General features: G+C 43.7%; 1 protein-coding gene across 1 annotated transcript in view; it reads right to left on the reverse strand.

The window, feature by feature from the left end:
• dock8 (dedicator of cytokinesis 8) overlaps positions 1-18,852 on the reverse strand; it is a 51,261-nt gene extending 32,409 nt beyond the window's left edge. Inside the window, exons 1-8 of the mRNA XM_031856369.1 lie at positions 18,615-18,852; positions 11,074-11,173; positions 7,132-7,307; positions 6,815-6,886; positions 6,192-6,300; positions 2,687-2,896; positions 1,686-1,771; positions 952-1,018 (exon numbers count right to left, since the gene is read on the reverse strand). Coding sequence (XP_031712229.1) covers positions 952-1,018; positions 1,686-1,771; positions 2,687-2,896; positions 6,192-6,300; positions 6,815-6,886; positions 7,132-7,307; positions 11,074-11,173; positions 18,615-18,667 — 873 coding nt within the window. The 5' untranslated portion in view covers positions 18,668-18,852. The remainder of the gene's footprint in view (positions 1-951; positions 1,019-1,685; positions 1,772-2,686; positions 2,897-6,191; positions 6,301-6,814; positions 6,887-7,131; positions 7,308-11,073; positions 11,174-18,614) is intronic.
• Between the last annotated feature and the right edge of the window lie 386 nt (positions 18,853-19,238).

The following is a 19,238-nucleotide window of genomic DNA, read 5'->3' on the forward strand; positions in this document are numbered from 1 at the left end:
AGGTATTGACTCAATTCGGTCATTTTTGGGGCCATCAAAGTCACTAACTCAACTTCCTGTTTATGAGGGTTTCCTTGTGATTAGCGTTCCTCTCTGTCAAAGACGTGTTTTTCTCATATGTTATCATGATTTTTGAGATGCCTCCTCGAGCTGCATTTCAACAAATTGCAGCTCAGACAAAGAGACCGACAGTTAACATGTTATGCTTTGGTAAATGGACTGCATTTCTATAACTCTTTCATCCACAGCGCTTCACAATTTGCCCCTCATACACCCATACACCCATGCACACACACACACACACACACAATTGGGGTTCTATGTCTTGCACTACAAATCTACGATTTACTGCCGAAAGATGAACCTATGTTGCCTTTGAACCTCCTTTGTGAAAATGGCAACTGTCTAGAGATCTAGAGACTGACAGCATTTTGTGTTTCTCAGCTGATTATGACTTAAAATAATGTCCCACTTATGTTACAAGCAGTAATGATGTAAACAAACATTGCATATCATGGGTTTTTCACAGTTTAAGAAGGCAAATTTGATAATGATAGCAGGTTTTTGATATTTTTGATACCATTTGGTTACAATTTTACATGGACTGTGCTTTAATAAGAATCACCTTTGTTGGGATTTCCCATTGTTGCCGTCACAATAACTGATGCATCGATCACAAACACCATAAACTGTGTAATATAGCAAGGTGAAGAGTCTCAAAAACAGAGAACCTGTGATCACAGGAAGGCCAAACACTCTGACTATCTCCACAACAAACACACATAATGAGCCTCGCCAAACTAGCATTTACTGCCGGGCTATTGTTCTGTAAGAGGTTTGTAATTTTGTCCTATCCCTGTATTGTTTGTGACAAGGTGAACATACCGCACAAGTTTCCAGGACATAAGTCATGACATGCTTTTAGTCAACCATGAAGCAATGTGTTCTTACCTTTTTCTTCTCTTTCAGGTCGTACAAGGCCATGGTGGCAAATATGGGCTCAATGTCAACCTCAAACCTATGAAGCCGAGGAGGAAAAGGACATTACTCAGTGACTAAAAGCAAGAGAGACAGATATTTAACATACTCAACATTGATTCGCTGGTTATTCCTATTCCATTGTTTCCTTTTCTATTCCCGTAGATTATTGTTGTATAACATTTAGCACAGTAAGTGATAATAGGTCTGAACTGAGGGTTAAAGGATAAGGGATGAAGTTGCCAAACCTCTGCAAGAGGAGAAGTGAGTTCAACTAAAACATTTGCAAGGACGAGTGAGATCAAGGGTGAAATGCAGAGCAACTGTGTGCGTTTGTGTGCATGAATGATAGAAATGAAGAGAAAGGAGACAAAATCCCACAGAGAGAGGGAGGGACGGGGGTTTTCAGGAGAAGAACGGCAGCCACTGTACAGCTCAGCCCTCCTCCACTCTCCCATACTGCGCTGTCCGTCACATCTACCGCAAGCCTTTCTGAAACAACGACTCAGACTTTTAAGTCATGATCAGATGTGACGGACAAGAATGTACTGTATGTTGAATGCTTCGCAAAAGGTCATTTTCATAAACTAGGGGGTGTAGGAGTAATTTTCCTTTAACACAGCTAACTGATGGTTCCTTGTCCAACTTAGGGCAGCTGTTTAAATCCCCCCCCCCCTCCTACAGTATTATGAAAATATATGACATACTTGATGCCCTGGCATCGGATCAGGATGCGGTCTCCAGTGTGTTCTTTGGGGCAGTCAGGGATGGGCCGGATCTCCACTGCGTCTTCCTGGAGCACAACAGCAGAGAACGTGTTCAAACCATGCAAAACGAAATGGACCAGTTGTTACATTCGGAGGAGATTTAGTTCGGATCTTAAACAAGAGTCACTGGTGTTTATGAATTTGGGGGGAGGTGAAAATAAATTTAAAAAAAACACAGAATGGAAAACTTTTAAAGTGTTAACAAGGTATAGAAGTAAATCGATTTACAGGCAAGAGAGGTGTAAACTGGTGATGCGCTTTAAATATATATTTTCCTCTTCATAGTGGTGACATTAGAGTCGTGTCTGCAACTTCCCAAAACAAACACAAATATTGTTCAAAGGTTTTTTGTACTTTTCATGTACTTTAAAGTCCATTTATATAGTGAACACAGCGGGAGGAGGGGTGCAAATACATGTCATAATAGATGCATCTGCAGATTATTAATTAGATTAATCAGTTAGTTGATAAAATGGCAGAAAATTGAGAAGGTGGTGTCTTAAAATAGCTTGTTTTCTCTGACCAACAGCAAGATATCCAGTGATCCAGTATCACAAAAAGCAAAACTTCAACTCTGTAAAGAATTTAAAAAATACTTTGAAAGGTTTTCTATTTACAAAATGAAGTACTATGGTAAAGAGATTATTGTAATGTTGTTAACATGTCTGGCATGTTTTATAGATATTGATTGACTGTATATAAAGAAACCAGAGATTTCGGCTCATATGACCTGATGAGCCGAAAACATAAAGCATGGTGTACATTGGAGAGGAGTTGTATGACTTGAACAATTTTGTATTGACGCTCACATTAGTCCGCATCTTGGTGCGTATGCCTTCTTAACAGTGACAGACCAACCTTTACACACATGGTTCCCCTATGCACGCATGCACTGGTAATAATATTACAGCACGAGAGGACCAACTCTCTCCATGTCTCACCTCGTCGGCTGGTGGGTACAGAGCAAACAGCTCGGGGTGTCTGTTCCCCTGCCGTGCCTCCTGGTTGAAGCGATCTAGCTCCTCGTGGCTGCTGAAGGCCAGCAGCCCCTCCACTCTCTGGTCTGGGGTCAAACACCGCAAGTTAAAGTCGGAGGAGGTCAGCGTGCGGTTAGAGTCATTACTCAGTCCCGCTAGTGTTGGAGACTTGACCTGGGGGCAAAGACAGAGAGAGAGGGTAAGGGGTTAGAGGTGGGGGAGGACCAAGAGAATAGGGTGAGGGGAATGAAATGTGAGCGGGAGGAGAAAAAACAAAGGCTGAGCAAAAGAGAGAAGCTGAGAGACATTAATGAAATCGGGTGCAGGGTAAGGGATACCATATTAATGGATATTTGGACAACGCCCGTTCTTCCTCCATGTAAACTTTATTATTATGGGGTTTGAGTAAACAGGAAAGAAAGGCATCCATACTCGACAACCCCATTGAACTGTTGCCCCACGGCTAAATCTACCTAAACTAAAATGTGTGACCACAAATCATCAACCGTATACGTCCACAGCATTTTATGAACCGTCGACAACATCGAGTACATTGGAAACGCAGCCGCCGTGTTCTCAGCAGACACAACAAACAGCTAACAGGCATTTACGCAGTCTAGACAGTTTCTGTTTTGGCCCGGAGACAATGACAGTCTCCCGTGTGTTTCTGCCTGATCAGGGCTTACTTAATGTAGACAACATACAACACATCGCTCATATTCACTGTATGCTACAGAGAGTGGAGGGACATATGTACGTGACGATAAGGTTCAGCAGCTGCTGCTGCCTTCTGCGTTATAAACACGCAGGTTTCTTGCTGTATTTTCACAGTTAGATACATGTGTGTGCATCTAATGTGGGATATAAGGTCATTGAATTTTGTCATACAATAGGGTGGTATGACTTACTCGTCACTAGTGGTATTGATGCATTGTACATTAGCTGATGGAGTTGTGTAATCAGAGCTCTCCCAGCAGGTTGATGGCATGCCTGGCTCACTGACGCAGAGCAACAAATAGCCATGGAAAACAAGCTTGTAAAGATGCTGCATATTTTTGACATCCAAAGGCCCTGCCAGCAACAACACAGGCCTGTTGGAAAAGAAATGAATTAACTAAGTGAGCATAGCAGTGTGATATGTAAATGTACCTCTCAGATGCCCTGAAGTACGGTGAATCAAGCCGGAGATATGCACAAAAGATGCCTTCTGCTGTAAAATATTTATGTTGCCCTTTGGCTTCTGAGAGCTCCACCTTGTTTTCTGCTGTGTTGTTTAAAATACACAGAATTCGTACCTTTAGTGAGTGTCAATGTATTGATACCATCAACCTCAAGCACCTTATACAAATACATCCAAACTCCGACATTAATATAAACCATCCTAGCTTTAAAATCCTCTGTCCTTTGGGACTCTGGGGAAAGGGAAGCAAAAGCAACAAATACTTTCTTTTGAGCCTGCGGCTTAAAGTCAAGCACAAAACCACATTATCTCAAGTGATATTTAACATATCCAGAGCTAGAAAGAACCTTTTACTTCTGTTTAGAAACAGATTACCATTAAACTGTGTTAACGTTAACTGATTGGAGCCTCAGAGGTCTATCAGGCTGGCACTGGCACCATATAGAATTAGTCAGACTGCGCTACAGGGTAGGGCATAACCTCACTGCTCCCATTCTACATCCTTCTTGTCTCTTTCATTCCCATCATCCATGAGTCTCACATCCCAGCTCTCAAACCACTGGCAAGGACGGACCGAGCTTCCACCCTGGTGAAGCTTCACCCTGTTGGGGCTCCGAGGGACCATCACAATAGGGCCGTTCTTTCCCTCTCTTCCCCCTCCCTGTCACTCTCTTTCTGGCATGTAGCTCATGGGAAGCCCGCAGCGGTAATAAGGGCCTTTTGGTTGGGGTGATTAACCAGAATTGGCAAGGATGGGGTGACAGGAGGGGGGGCTGGTGAGACTGGCTGGTGGTGAGGGACGGCTGGGAGTGGCGCTGACTGGGACTTGGATTGGCTGGGACTGCCTGATGCTGGGAGCAAGGGATTTGGCCCCGTGAGACAAAAGAGCTGGAGAGAGGGAAGTGAGAGAGAGGATGGGAACTTGGCTCCAAATAAAGCCAGTCGACTACTGAGGCAGGGATCCGTGATGAAAGTAAAAGACTGAGGCATGCAGATGTAAGCTACCGATTCGAAAAAAAGTGTAGAGTAGAACACAAACAAAATGAAAAGCACATATTCAACCACAACATCTCCTCGACTGTCAAGCTAAACACACAGAGGTTACAGGAGTTAGAATGAATAATATTCAGGTTTAGTTCTGTGCAAGCCAGGCAGAGTCAACTTGAAAGAGTCGCTGCAGGGGAAAGAGTGGCGGGAATAACAAAACACTGTTGTGTGCACTATTAAAGCACCCCCAGCCCAGTCTCCCACTCCTCCCTCACATTTCACATCCAGGATCTAGATCGTCTCTCAAGCCTTGATCAGTACAGACTACTGCTCTCACTTAATGACGTTCCTCTCACAAACAACACTTAAACTATGTGCAACATATTTGCATTCAAGGACAAAGCTTATTTTGTAGTTCTGTTTCGGAGTTTGACATTTTGGGAAATGCACTTTTTTGTTTTCTTGCATATTTTTGGATTAGAAGATCTGTACCGGCCTTATGTTTGTGAGCAAAGTAAAGAGCAGGGAGGACGTTATTCTGGCATGGCTTCCACATACCGGCACCTCTAAAGATCACTAGTCGCATGTTTTTTTTTGCTGTGTAACGTTTTCATTTCATTTCTTTTTTTTGTATGTGGTATGCGTCCTATCCATTAGGCTACCGGGGCACACCACACTGTATTGTGTTTGTTTAATCAGTACACAAACAAGAGAAGATAAAGAAGAAGAAAAAATGCTAATTTGTGATCTTTAAATTTTGGATAGAGCCAGGCTACTAGAATTTCTGCTAAATTAAGATAATCTGCCAAAATACAACAATCCTCTACTGGCTCGAGCTTCACATAAGAGTGACTCATGAGAGTGTTATAAGGGCAAACTTTCTCAGAATGCAAATATGAGTATTTCCCAAAATGTCAGACTATTCCTTTTACATTTAGAGTCTTCAAATGTATAAAGTAAATACAACCTATTAAAGTATACGAAGCTGTATCGGGACTGGAATAGTTCCATTACATCTATTTCTCACTTTAATGGGACCTAAACAGGAGGCCTAGCTTAACTGTGTCAACAACAAGCAAACGTAGAATATGATCTGAGAAAACAGTAGACTGACACAGCAGCAGCAAGACAGGTCTTAAGAATGGTGAAAGACAGGACTGGAACAATTCTTCACTTCTTTCCCCCTTCAAGTCAGTGCGTCTACGCTGCACGCCACGCTGCACAAGACTGACTCTGAAGAAGGCTTTGTGAATACTTCTCTTTTATTGGTCTGTGTATGTCGGCTGTGCTTGTGTTTCTTACTGGTTTCTGCTGGTTGTCTGGCTCGACGTCAGACTCAAAGGTCTGTTTCCGAAGGAGTTTGTGTAGGCCTTCCCGCTCCGAGTATGCACTCCAGCCATCGCCCTGGCACCTAAACACACACACACACACACACACACACATAAAAGTAAACTAACCCCTTCTAATCAAACCAGATCAGACAACAAAAACAGAAGCCTTACGCAACAAAGTGGATGCGAGTGTGCATGTGAGTGTGTGTGTGGGAGGGAGAGATAAAGAGAGCACTACAATGTATCAGATAGGATCTCCTAGTGTTTAATGTTTACCCGGCTCTCTCAGGCCTCCTTTTTCCTGTTTTACTGACATGTTCAACTTCTCAGACAGTTGGCACCTGTTGCTCAGTGTGACGGCTAAGATACCAGCGAGGGCATTCTTTCTGTTATTTTGAGGATCTTTAGTTAAAATACTGCAGCTTGGAGTACATCTTGTATTCCATTTCTAAATTGTGAACTCCAAAGACAGATTCGGTTTTGTCATTTTAAGGTATCTGTCAAGGTATCCGTGTGAAAAACCTGAGCTACATGAGCTCTACCGCTCTGAGCGTCCTGGATATTGTATCCGTTGTTCTGTGGGAGACAGTTTACCTTCTAGAGACCAAAAGCCACGGCTGAATGTAGCTCTTTACGCAGTCTCTCACATGTGGATCCAACTCCAGTCTACAACGAGAGGGATGAGGAGGATGAGACGACACACATTCTCGAGCCCACAAGCACGCAAACATTCACAGACAACTGGAAACTTTACATTCCTCCTCTATCTTAATCTGTACTTCATGGTCAAGGTGCAGAACAAGTGAATGCTCTGAATAAGCCGAGACAGCATGTGTTGGCGGAATAACTTTAGAGTGACAACATCGGAGGTATTTTAAAACACGAGGATTGTCAGATTTCCTGTGACTCACCCATCTTTGGGGACAGAGTGTCTAACAGTGCGACACTCCTTCTCCACCTGCTCCACCTTCAGGTCATCATCGGGGAAGTCCCCAAGTTCCTGCATCAGGGCCGAGTCTCCACTTCTTAACTGTGATATCAGGTATTCCTCCAGGTCTAAGGGCTCCACCGCTTCATACGAGTGAGGCTGCAGAGTGAAGGGATGGAGGAAGGGGAGAATTAGGGCACACAGCAACAAATATCACAATATCAGGATGTTTAAGGATCCTTATAGAGTAGAATGGAGAACTTCTTACGAGTAAATATTAACTGTACTGAAGAAAAAGAAAAGAATGGAAGAGAGGTGGGACCAGGCATGTTGAATCATGACTATTTTCCAATACCTCATACCTGTAGCGGGACAAAAGACTGGAGCACAAACTAAAATAGAAACTGGAACAAACTGGTCTGTATAAGACAGCAAGGACATCTTTTCTGTGAACCTATTTTTAGACAAAAACTCTTATCAGCCTCCAGAGCTCCAGCAGATCAAAGGCAAAGCTGTAATCACTTTTATGTACAGTGCAAACGGGCTGAAATTTCCATTTGGGTCTTGGAATCAGTACATATTGTTCAAACCATCAGTGCACACAGTGGGACAAATTCCCACTGGCACTCCAAGGGGAAGAACAGACACACTTTTCATCATTAGAGAGAGCTGAAAGGGAAAAAAAACAAGCACAAGCGATGAGATAACAGCCGGGCCGGCTCCACAGACGGGAGCTGGGAACCTTCATGGAGCAGGTGCTTCTGTGAAAAGTGGCAGCAGACCGGGCACACCTCCAATCTGATTACAGTCGGCAGGCTGTGCAGCTGATTTAGGGAAAAGCTTGGATTTAAATCACAATATCCTCCTGAAAGATTCCTAGATTATCAAGAATTTGTCAAAGTCTCTCAAGATATACAAAGCGAAGTGTTCAGAGAGAAAATGTGCCTTAGCTCTACCCAAAAAGAATATTTAAGCTTTTAATGGTGCACACTGTCCCACACAGGAAGTGTTTGCATGACAAACACGTAGTGTGTGTGAATGTGAGAGAAGAACGTGTGTGTACAGGAGACAGAGAGAAGCCAGCCACCGTCATACCAACTAACAGATAATATGTAAACACAGAGGACTAATCACTGCTGTACTCAAAAGCAGAGCAAATTCCATTTGCCTTCAGACATGTTTTTGCACATCAATTCACCCGAAGGGATATTTTTCTCTGCGCCACATGGGTGAGTATCAGCGTGCAACACAAGTAAGCAGGAACACACGGACGGCCAGATAGAACGACTGTATCATCATCATGCTGAATGACGGGTCTACAATGCAGATGAAACCTTCGACGCCTCCTTTCTATAGAGGAGGCGTGATCTTTAACAGCGCCTCTTACAGTGGCAGCCTTCTCATTATGTGCACGTCTCCGGCTCTCTGCCTCAAAGTTCAAACAATCACTGTAGCGTGGCCTCTTCTTCTCGTCTAGTATGGAGGCTGACGAAAACAAATGAATGCAAATCTACGCATGCGTCTGATCAACGCCTGCTCTGTGGAGTCATGAGAGTAGGTTGTAAGAAACAACAGCCAGACTAGTTTCTTTTCCACTTACTCATTTTTTTTACTCAGCGGCGCCTTTGCAACTACTGTATTTATTATTTTATTACCTGCTTCCTTCTACAACGGACATACTTCTGTGCAGACACATGCAACAATAATGAATAAAACAAGCTTTACACATTTTTTAAATAAATAATCACTATTTGAGCCTTATTTGCATAAAATATATCCATTTAAAAAAACAACTTGCACATCAACCAACACCACTGTTCTCAATGTGTATCGGCCAAGATGAGCAGGAACACAGACATGTAAAGAAGTCATGACAAGCACTGTCCCTCCAAAATACTGCCCCATGTGACCTAAATAACCATGTTCAAGACAATCAACGTTACCAATAATCTCATTCTCAAGTATCTCTAAACGGCAGCCGTGTTCATAAGGAGATCGGAGACTTACCCTGCGCAAATCTGAAAACTGAACCAAAAAAAAGGAAGCGAACAAAATGGCGCTCTCCGGAAATGGGAACCTACAGTGTGCACCTACTGACGCTGAATACTTTTTGCTAAAACTAAGCCACAACGCGGTGCAGGGATCCTCTTTAAATTGATGCTCATATTCCTAGAAGCTCAGAACTCTGGGAGATCTGGGAGGAAACAATCGGCGATACCAAAAGAGGAAGAGGTGTTTCTAGCTTTTAGTAGAAGTTGAGCCTGACTGAAGTTTTGACAGCAGTTCGAGGCAAAGCTTCTTGCAGTGGCAACCGCAAGACATTAGAGGAAGTGACATCAAGCAAGGCGTCACTCCATCAACCGGTGTTTCAACAGACAGGAACAAAAACTACACACACAGAGACACACACACACAGACACAGACACACACACAGACACACACACACACGTGTGCATGCTGCTTATGCACACATACAAAAGGAGCTGCACACATGCGGCTTTTCCTCTTAATCTCTCAATTTGTATATGAAACCGGCAACACCGATTAGTCGACGTTCCTCATATTTAGGCAGTAAAAATAGCAGGAGAGTAATAGAGAGGGAGAATTATGATAATTGACAAAGTGATCCTCCTCCTCCTCCTCCTCCTCCTCTCAACAAACATCTCTCCCTCACCCGTGTGCTAGACGCGACTGCTGAATAATGGGAAACTATCATCCCGGAGATTATAGTATTAAAACCGCTCTCCCGCATCCCAAATCCAGCCATATTAAAGATTTGCCTATGTAAGCTGCAAGGTAAGCAGGCCCCATCCAGTGCCCATCGGTAGCCAAGGCACTGACCCACATCCCAAGCAGGTTAGAGATTAACCGGGTTGCATGCCACAAGCCGGGGTGGGATGGACGGTCCAAGTACTCCTCCTCAAGCCCCGTCAGCTGACGAGCTCAAGGATCATCACTGGCTAAGTATCAAAAGGGCCTCGGCTCAGTTAGCCAGGCACACAGATACGTCAGGAGACTTAGCGCCTGAGAACTTTAGGAAACTTAAAATGAGAGAGATGTAGGGCGGCAGAGAGAGAGAGAGAGAGAGAGGAAATGACAGGAATAGAAAAGAAAGGCAGGAAGACTGACAGCAGAAGAGATGACTCTGGGAGGCAGAGACAGAAGTTCAGAGGGTACCACTGAGAGACTAGCAGAGTAGTGGGAACAAATCCCTGCAAAGGATTACAGTGCATCATTCTGTCGGCTTGAGAGAGAGAGAGAGCGAGAGAGAGAGAGAGAGAGAGAGCGGGAATCACTCAACAACTGTCTGCTCGGCTTCAACTGAAGAGGCAAGAAAACAACCCGTCTAACGGTGTTCATTATATAAATCTCTGCAGAAACTAAGAGGTACTAGGTTACAGGCAGTGTCAGCCCACTTTTAAGCCACGGCTAAGTCCTCATCTCATCTATTGTAAGAGGAAGAAATATTCTTTCTTATATAAACTCAGCTCTTTTGTAGAAATGCACAATGCAGACAGATGTTTTTTTGCAAAAGCAGTAAGTTACGTTGTGGCATAAATGTCGATGATTCACATTATGATCGTCGAGACTACACAGCACACCGAGTCAGACATTCTCAGCACTAATGACAGTAAAGTGGATGTGAAGAAGATTTGCTTACAGCCCTTTGGTGGTGTGAGCGTAAACACTGAAGAGTGTGTGAGTGCAGTATCAGAGGAAACCACAGCGCTGACCACCAAGTCACAGAGTTTCTCATCAACTAGCATCACATCACTAGCATTAAATGGAGCAGCATTGTATTAACAGTTTTGCATCTTTTTTCTAGGTGGCTGTGAATGATTGAATATACATATCCGGGATAATGTGACAAATACCTGCCGGGTGAAAATAACTGAGTTCTTTCTTTTCATAGAGGGGAGCTCACCACATTCAGGCACACTGCGGCCGAAGCGTTGGAGTTGGTTCGGCTGTGTTGAGAGCTGTAGGTCCCGCTGAAGTTTCGTCTGATCTCAGCAGAAGAGTGCCTGGAACGAAACATGGACACACATGGAGATTCATAAGGTTTCGTGTTCAGGAGGGAGAGGATCAAATTTACAACACTATTATATCATATCTGTGGACTATTTGATTTAATATTTCTAAAGAAACGGACAACAAAATATCTACGACCTCATAGCTTTTTGTACTATTCCACCAACATGCATGCACACAGTGTATCTTAATGAGAGATGCAACAGCAACTCCACCATTGTTCCCACTCAGGATTAGTTTGAATTGGTCAGTCACGGTGATTCCATTCAAACGATTGTTTGCTCTCTGCAGAAGCGCTTCTCTGCTGGCTGTGTGAAGGCTTTGTCTGGCTGGCAGTGGAGTAAATAGGGTGTTATGATTTAAGGGTCAGACTGAGCAGGAAATCAACATGACATAGGAATGGAGTAGTATTCAAATATATTGGACTGTTGGAGATGGTGTGTATGAGCCTGTAGCCCTCAGAGGAGGACAAGAACAAAGCTAGAGTCCCAATTTGTTGCCCACAATTCATCTCTACGCGACTCTGTTTCTTTGCAATTAATCTAGCATATCATTTGAGCCCTATAACTGCACAATGACTGCTTTATTCTCTGCGGTTCAACCATGAAAGGCCAGTTTTGTGTGCACAAGCATGTGTATGTGTGTTAACTATTTGTGTCCATTTGTGCGTTGTGTTAAAACAAATCCCTCATATTTGTATGCATTTCTGTGTGTGCCAGTGTCTAAAACAGTTTGTTGTAACATTGCCACACAGGGGAGAGTTAGAGGGCAGAGACTTAAGTAAATGGGTCACATTCCGACTGCTCCCCCTGTGGTAAATCTCATGGGTAAATCAAGTCCCCACAGCCATTGTTACGACAGCCCTGTTACTAATTACCACCACAAACTAATAAACGCCACTGCAATGGAGGACTGCCCGCATGTCAAATGCACTGAGGCTGCAGAGTCATGAAGCATGTTGAAAAAGTCTGTGAGCTCTATGCAAACATCTGAAATCAAATGTTCAGCAGCAACACCCAATCGCCAAAGCAGTTCACTTTCCAAGAATATAAAAAGCTGCTTTACATTTCACGTGCGTTTCTGATGCTTTACAGTTCAATCTGAAAGTGGCACACCGAGTCTGGCAACACTTTCCCCGCCCCCTCCTGTCAATCACAAAACATGCCGAGTCAGTGCAACAACTGTATGCCAGGAAAGGTTGAGGCATGGGTGGGAGAGCCGCGTACAAATTCACACAAAGAGCAAAGTCCAGCAGCGCAGCACCGTTTTACTTCAATTATGTAATTTAAACTCCCACAACGATGCAGGAATGAAAGTGAATTCGTGGCCTCAAATGGCATGAAATAAAAACTGATCTGGTGAAGCATATTACATCACACATAAGCATGCTGACTTCCACAATGAACACACACACACACACACACACACACACACACACAAAGGTGTGTTTGGCCAGTGGCTACATTATCAAATTTTACTCTTTTATCACTTGCAACAACAGTTCTGTTACGCAACTCCAGCTTGTGTCACTGTTCACCTTCTGCACATTGTCCTCAACATACCCAATACTTAACCCTTAAATGACTCATAGAGCAGACTGAAACGGGGGGGGGGGGGGGGGGCAGGTATTTACTGTCAAACAACACTAAGCAGGCGTTTATTGGAGCAGTACGTATTATGCATCGGCACATGGAAATCGGTTGTTGAGGGCTCTCACATACGCAGCCCACCTTTCACCTGCACATCAACAACCTCAAGTCTCATCAAACGCCCGCTTTTTACGCTAATGTCTCAAAAGGACTGTGCTGAGCAATCGCATAAGTCTGTGGAGCTTAAAGGGGCTGTAGTTGAGAAACTAAAGCTCCAGAAAGCTTCAGGTCAACACACGGAACGACAGTCCTCACTGCCTCACCTCAGCAGGAGTAGCCGACAGGCCGGAGTTAGGACTTCTGCCTCGGACATCTCCTGTTTGCTCCGATTGGTTTTTAGCATGTTTCACTTTGACATAAGAGAGGCTACTGCTGAGATTCACGCGAGTCCGATGTTATATACGGCTGCAAGCAAGAAAGCCTTTTCTTGCTTGAGGGCAGATGGGTGCATTGAGCTTGTACCCGAGGCCATTTAAACCCCGTAAAAGCTTCTCATAACTTGGCTTCAAAGGAAACATGCTCTACCCTGTGTGCAGACTGAGCCCACAGCCACTTCCCCACTAACATAGTGCCCTCTCTCTATATCCTTCACTGCCACTGGAGGGACAAAGCCATAACCAACCCATACTATTACCAAACTTACACTTTGTGTTTGGGATTTTTTGCATTTACACACATTCACACTCTTGTCTGCTTACTTGCGAAACCCCTGACACACATTCAGGATCTGTCTATAAAAATACCAGTCAGCTCTCGCTAGCAGACATTATTTCATACTGCGAGCAGACACACAGCCTGTCACAGCATCTGTCATTCTCTTTATCGGGCCCCTGTCTTGGCATCGTCTGTTACATAAAACCAAAGCTGCTTTTGTCAGGAAGACAAAAAAGCAGAGCTTTGGATTTTGGTGAAATTACAGCGAAAGCAGCTTGTGTCATCAACAGAGTATAAAGCAACGTCCTGATAATGCATTTTTTTGTGAAACCAACAAGCCTGAACATGTTACGAATTCTTGTCACGGATCAAATATTTGAACGTCAACAATACCTGTAAAAGCTTTTAGCTGAGAGGACGCAGAGACCGAGGTCATTGTTGAATGAAAGGTCGAGAAGACTGAATAGGGAAGGCTCAGTGAAGCATAGAAACTCCATCTTGTTCTAATCACATCTGACTCGGTCTGTAAAAACAGCTGTTATTGAAGTTGAGAGCAGCTTCTGTGGTTTGTTTGCCTCATCGGGTAACAGGGCCTCAGATCTCTGACAATGACCGTAGTGGCATTCCCCGAGAGGCACATTCATCAACACCACTCTTTCAGTGTGATGATGTTGTCCCAGAATAACACACGAGCAGACCCAGCATCAGAGAGTCAGCGTCGGCTGCTCTCTCTCCATTGAGCAATGCATAAAAGACTCTCGAGCATCTTACACGCGCGATTCAAAATGAAAGGCTAAGCTGAACCCCTACAGCACAGTAATAAGAATTTGAATTCAGATCATACTGTTCGGTTAAGGTTGTCTTAACCAGTCTTTTACTGGCAGTGCAGCCACTATAATCACAACATCATCTTGGTCCTGTTGAAGGATATTCTTTATTACAACATAGAACAATAATGCAGTGTTGGAATCACTAAAATACACTGCAAAGAGTAATCCGCGGGTGCACGTTGTCCGGTTTCCTGTGTGCGTGTAAACACAGTGAATGTCACGACATGCTGCGAGGCCCTGAGATAAATCAATTGCAAAATCTCAATAACAGCCCCCTCGTTGGGATCGGACATTTGAATTGATATTGAGAGAGAATCCTCCAAGCTGATCACAAAAGCCTGATGCCAGAAATGTTTGTCTCTTTTCATGAGATATGATTGGAATAGGTAATGGACACTGATGAAGCTGGCTCTCTTCAAAAACCTGCTACCGGGGAATTATAACTGACCTCAGACTCCAGCTATAAATCAGGGCTGATGAAACATCAGGAGTTACTTTTAGCACTATTATCCTGTTTGTTAGTAAAAAACAACTTCGTAAAAGAACATCATAATTCATATCAGGCTCATCAATCACTACAGCATTACTATGTCATGTCATAACACAGTAGTACGATAAGTACTCACGAATGGAGTTGAACATCTTTGGATGATCACTTATATCATTCATTAATACACAACAAAGGTATGTTGGAAGTAGAATATAATAACATGTTCGATTAACCAGACCAGGAATCTATTAATAGTTTCCTCCACGGATTGATGGTTGTGATGTCGTCATAACCACAGACCTCATGTCCGCTGTCACACTGTGCTAATTAGATCATCCTGCATAGAAAAGACACTTGATCTCATTCAGAGAATGACAAAAGGCCACGAAAATGTTTCCATCAATTAAATTAAATAACATTTGACAAAGCAGCTTTGTGAGTGACCCCATTACTTCAACTCTTTATGAGCTATCAAACTCACCTCAATCTGTGCAGTCATTTAATGTGAATACCACCAGCTGCCAAACAGCTGTTTCATGTTCCGTTTGACAGTGTAGTTAGTACATTGCAGCATGCTGAAGGAGCACTTCCTAAAAGATGAGAGTGATGTTTGAGAGGTGAAAACCTTTTATCATGCCCTCCCTATAGAAAGACACTGGCCCCTTTTTGTCACATCATGGTGTCTATGGCAGGCCTGCACTTGCTGTGTGTGCATATGGTGTGTTCCTGTCAGCATTTCTGGCCAAGCATTCCTCAGATTGAATCCTGCTCTAAAACTGCAGTTGCAAAGCTTCTCGTGGCTACATTTCTGATTAATAACCCCCCCTCCCTCAGATAGCCAAATCTATAATTTGACTCATGATTATCTGTATTCACTCCTCATGACGTGACTCCCACCAGGCATGGCGCTCATACAGGCAGTCCACTATTATCCCTATTATCATCAAGTCAAGGGTGGGTGGCTCCCTCAGCTTGCATGTTATAGCCTAAAAAAAGACACCTCCACCCCCGACAAGACCTCTCTCCCTCAGCTGAGCCAAAAAGAAACACAGGAAAGGTGGTGTGTGGTGTACATGACAAGAGCAGGAAAGCGGACCAAAGGGATGCCCCCACCGTGTGTCTCATACTATCATATGTCTGCAGACTTAATGGGTCTCGCTGCTATCAGCATCATCACGACTCAGCTTCCTGTCAGAGGGAGGCACGCGTAAACACAGCAGTCATTTGGCTCCAAGACAGAAAGAAAAGTGACTTTAAACAGGAGTCCTAGTAGAGTTTAAATGCTTTAACTATAATGGGGAAAGTCATTTATCTAAAGGTTTCTTTCCCCCCCCCACCCCATCACTCAAAAGGCCCACCAACAGCCACGAGGGTTAACAGATGTCATTAAGCAGAGCCCACAGGAAATACAGATGTAACTCAATCCGGGTCCGCCTGCCGCTAAGGAGGATTGAACGACGGCTGCCCCCACGTCCACAGCTGTCCCCACACCTGTTACCATATGCTAGTAAGTAACATCATCAAGTGGTGCTATCATATTGTCACACCTCTTTTTCTTTCCTCTTTTCATGTGCTTATTAAGAAACAGACATTTCCTGATTTAAAACTGCCATGAACAAAAAAAAAAAAAAAAAAAAAAAAAAAAAAAAAAGCGAAGTGAAACCCGGAGCGACACACTGTCGTGTCCACAGTGTGCAGGATTTCCTTCACACTCCATCCTGATAAGAGAGATCGAGAGAGGAACTGCTCGTATAGAAAACGTACGGTGGATATAAGAACATTACTTATTAATTCAACCCTGAAATAACAAATCCACAAATATGAGGCGTATTAAGTTTGTTAAGAGGTTTTCCGGCCTGTAACATATTGTTTCAACTTGTGTCCACTGTTCCTCTTTGTCAGAGCGGTTTGTTTGTGTCTGGCTTTATCTAGGTTGTTTCACTTCATAAACTAAGTCTGCAGTTTGTTCGACCAATGCGCGTTGTATCAAGGTTTCTACAACGTACACATATTGGGGCGTCCTATTGGCCGAGGTGTTTAAGATGCTGAGCATGTAATCACGACGTCAGCGGGTCTGGTCATGAGACCTTTGTTGCATATCATCCCTCCTCTCTCCCCCCTCATATTTTCTCACCTTTCAACTGTCCACTAACATACTTAGTGCTTAAACTAAATCACACTGATTGTCTGATCTATTTTTGTACAGCTTACACTACCTAAAATGACCCGCCTTAGAGTCAGAGTCCATTTCCAGGAGGTATTGACATTATTCTGTGAGCCTAACATGTGCTGTTACATTACAACACCACAAAATGGTAAGAATATATAAATATATAAGGGATATTTTCAGATAGTTGAATACTACATAATATATTTTCAAAAGGTTGCTGTGTCAATATAAAATGATTTCACATTAAAAAACAACAACAGAGTTTCCTCACTACAACAACAGTTTGAGAAATCACCATCAACGAGCATGAATGGTCTCTTGCATCATCTCTTACTGGCTGCTTAACACTTTGCAACCACACATTCCACAACCCCGTGCTCTGCTACAGCATCCATCAACCGGACCCCTCTGCTGGCTCATCACTGGGTCCAGACTGTGACCCAAGATCCCTCAGCAGCTGAGCTCAGCTCTGCACAGCACAGCACGGATCTGTGATTTCTCCTGGCTGATGAAAACAAGGGAACGGTACATGCACTGTGGTGGTGGTGGAGGATTTCACACTCACACGAAAACAAATTGCTTTTTGAATAGTTGGAGACTGCCGTCGCACAAAACATAGAATCCTAAGACGTCATTTTGACAATGAATCAAGAAAATACTAAGCAGATTGATCGATAATTTGAGAAAATCGTTACTTGCTGCTCTACTTTAAACCACTTTCAGAGACATTTTGCATGACTTTTGCATCCTTGGTGATTCATTAAATTCCATAATGTCAGAAAATATTTCATGAATATTTGTTGTCATCCAAGTTACAAAAGGTTTAGATGGTACAGCTGCAGAAACAAGGAAACTGATTTAAAGAGAGGATCAAACCCCACATCAAATCTACATCTACAATGTGAATAAGGCTAAACTGCTGCAAGATCACACACGTTCATCAAGTACTCACTCTGTTCTCCCTGGAGAAGCTTTACAGTAGGCCCATACATGCCTGTGCTGCCAACCATAGGAAGTATATAAGTGTATTTGTTTTAATGAGTCGCACCACAGCGGAGGCAAGGTACACAATAGACTTCCATGTACCGGTACATACTTCCTCCACACCTGGCCAGTGTCACAGCAGGAACTATGACCACATCCCTCCTCATATACAGCAGCTCTAAGGGGCCAGTCAGACCTCACACACCACAGGAAATGATCATATTGGACATCATAAATATAGAGTCAGCATCCTCATGGGGAGGAAGTGAAACTGGTCAAATACAGATGTGTCAATGTATAAGCTTCAGCATTGAGTGTTAGGCTAACTGTGTGTAAATGACTGCTCACACGCCTATAGTCACTATAACCAGAAGTTAGCCATGTCCTGTAATAATTCTTGGGAGAAAGTTGGAGAAAAAGTTGTTTGTTTTTTTTATCCCCCAGGCTAGCTTTTTTAACTAACCTGCAGCATTAACATTCATAACATGTGGCTGCCTGGTCCGTTGTTGAATCCTCTCCAACTGTCAAGACGGAGCTCCCTCCCTCTCCCTCTCTTCCTCCCCCCGTCCCTCATGGGAGGCAACACGAGTTCGCATCCACTCCTTAAACTAAACCCGATACCAAAACAACCGGAGCTAATCCACGGGACACTGTTACCTGTTGATTTTCAGAGCGAAAGCCCGTCGCTCTGCGCTGTTCAGAGAAGCCATGAGCGAGTCTGAAGTCCAGTTCAGCGGCGTTGGCTGTTCCTGCTGTTTATCTCCGCCTCGCTGTCACCCACGCGCCGCTACGTCTCCTCGCTACAGCTCAACTGTCATGTCAACACTCATCTTGGCTGTGGCGGCTTTCCTGGGTGTCAACTTCCGCATTTGATTTGAGCCATCCCGTAGAGAGAGGAGAGAGAGCGCGCGCGCGCGCCAGAGAGAGCGAGAGAGAGAGAAGCGCGAGGGGTGGGAGGGGATGATGGGACAATCTGGATAAAACACGCGCGCTCCCTCGCTGCCGACATAAGCTTTTGTGTTTACAAGCAGTCTCCGTTTCCCCCTCTCTCTCTCTCTCTCTCTCTCTCTCTCTCTCTCTCTCGCTCTCTCTCTCTCTCCATCCAGTTTCTGTTGAGGGACATTAATAGTAATTAATAGTTGTTACACATTTTAAGTAAAATCAAGATTCAAGACATATTTTATAGACCTAGTCTGTATACCCTGCAAGCAAATATACAAAAAAATAGACTTACCTCGAGGGATTGTGTCCAGTTAGACGTCTGTTGCCTAGCATGCATAT

The sequence above is a fragment of the Anarrhichthys ocellatus genome, unplaced genomic scaffold, assembly GCF_004355925.1.
Source record: "Anarrhichthys ocellatus isolate YVR2014 unplaced genomic scaffold, GSC_Weel_1.0 scaffold17, whole genome shotgun sequence".
Lineage (NCBI taxonomy): Eukaryota > Metazoa > Chordata > Actinopteri > Perciformes > Anarhichadidae > Anarrhichthys > Anarrhichthys ocellatus.